We start from the raw sequence: 973 nt of genomic DNA, 5'->3' as shown, positions 1-973 counted from the left end.
CTCTACCGGAGTCACGAACTCATCCTCCTGGGCGCTCGGGCCGTAACTGCCCACCATGTAGACGGCTTTGTCCACTGCGGGGGAATGAGGGCACTGGGGGCTGCCCTCTGCCCCTCTCCAAGCCCGCCCCCCACTGCTCCCTGCACCCCACCCTCACCTCGAAGGCCGTGGCGGTAGGTGTGATGCAGACACTTCAGTCCACTGACGATCTCCTTGTTGACCTGAGAGACAGACAGTGTTAACGGGAACTTCTGGGGCTGGGCCTGGGGCTGGCTGGTGTCCCCATGACAGCGCCCTCACCTTGAAGGTAATCTTCACTTTGTAATCAACACCCTCCTTCAGGACAAACACCTGGTTTTTCAGCGCAGCCAACTCCCCTGTTAGGGAAAGTGCAGTTAAGTGTGAACTCCTGTGAGGATGAGACTCTGAGCCCGGAGCCCCCACGGGGGGCCTGTGTCTGTGGGCTCTGCAGTCTGAGGACTTGGAATTGGGTCCTAAGAGGTCCATGGCGATGAACTCAGGTCTCTACCCCAAAGATCAGTTGCAGAGGAGGTTACCTGTGAGGTCCCTGCCTGGGGCTCAGGGTTGTGCCAGGCATCTGGGAGTTACCTGTGAGGTCCATGACGATGGGCCCCGGGGCCTGCTCAGATATCAGTGTCAGTCTAGTCACCTGAACGTTGGGCAGGCTTGGATCTGAAGAGAAACCAGGAGTCTACAGGTGCCCCTATCCCGCCCTCCCCCCAGGCCCAGGGCGTGGGCGTACCCACGGCAGGCAGCACAGGCCCCAGCAGGGCCCGCTTGTACTTGACCAGGCTCTCGTCGTCCGGATCCAGCTGCTGGATCTCCAGGAGGCTCTTCTTCCCCGGGGCCCGGTACTCGGGCACAGCCTCGTCCAGCGCCTCTTCCGGTGGCAGCTGCCCCCCCTCTTTGTCAGTCAGGAGGACTGGGGTTTGGGGAGGCCGTGTGAGCAGCT

The 973-nt window shown here is 61.6% G+C and overlaps 1 protein-coding gene across 1 annotated transcript in view; it reads right to left on the bottom strand.

Moving 5' to 3' along the window:
* Positions 1-6: 6 nt before the first annotated feature.
* The window catches only part of ARHGDIG (Rho GDP dissociation inhibitor (GDI) gamma), a gene marked incomplete at its 3' end in the record, with an annotated part of 3,095 nt that continues 2,128 nt past the window's right edge, over positions 7-973 (bottom strand). Inside the window, exons 2-6 of the mRNA XM_010854674.1 lie at positions 764-943; positions 610-693; positions 301-377; positions 158-221; positions 7-74 (exon numbers count right to left, since the gene is read on the bottom strand). Coding sequence (XP_010852976.1) covers positions 7-74; positions 158-221; positions 301-377; positions 610-693; positions 764-943 — 473 coding nt within the window. The remainder of the gene's footprint in view (positions 75-157; positions 222-300; positions 378-609; positions 694-763; positions 944-973) is intronic.

This window comes from Bison bison, unplaced genomic scaffold, assembly GCF_000754665.1.
Source record: "Bison bison bison isolate TAMUID 2011002044 unplaced genomic scaffold, Bison_UMD1.0 scf7180017853447, whole genome shotgun sequence".
Taxonomy (NCBI): domain Eukaryota; kingdom Metazoa; phylum Chordata; class Mammalia; order Artiodactyla; family Bovidae; genus Bison; species Bison bison.
This window is presented reverse-complemented; position numbering and strand designations above follow the sequence as displayed.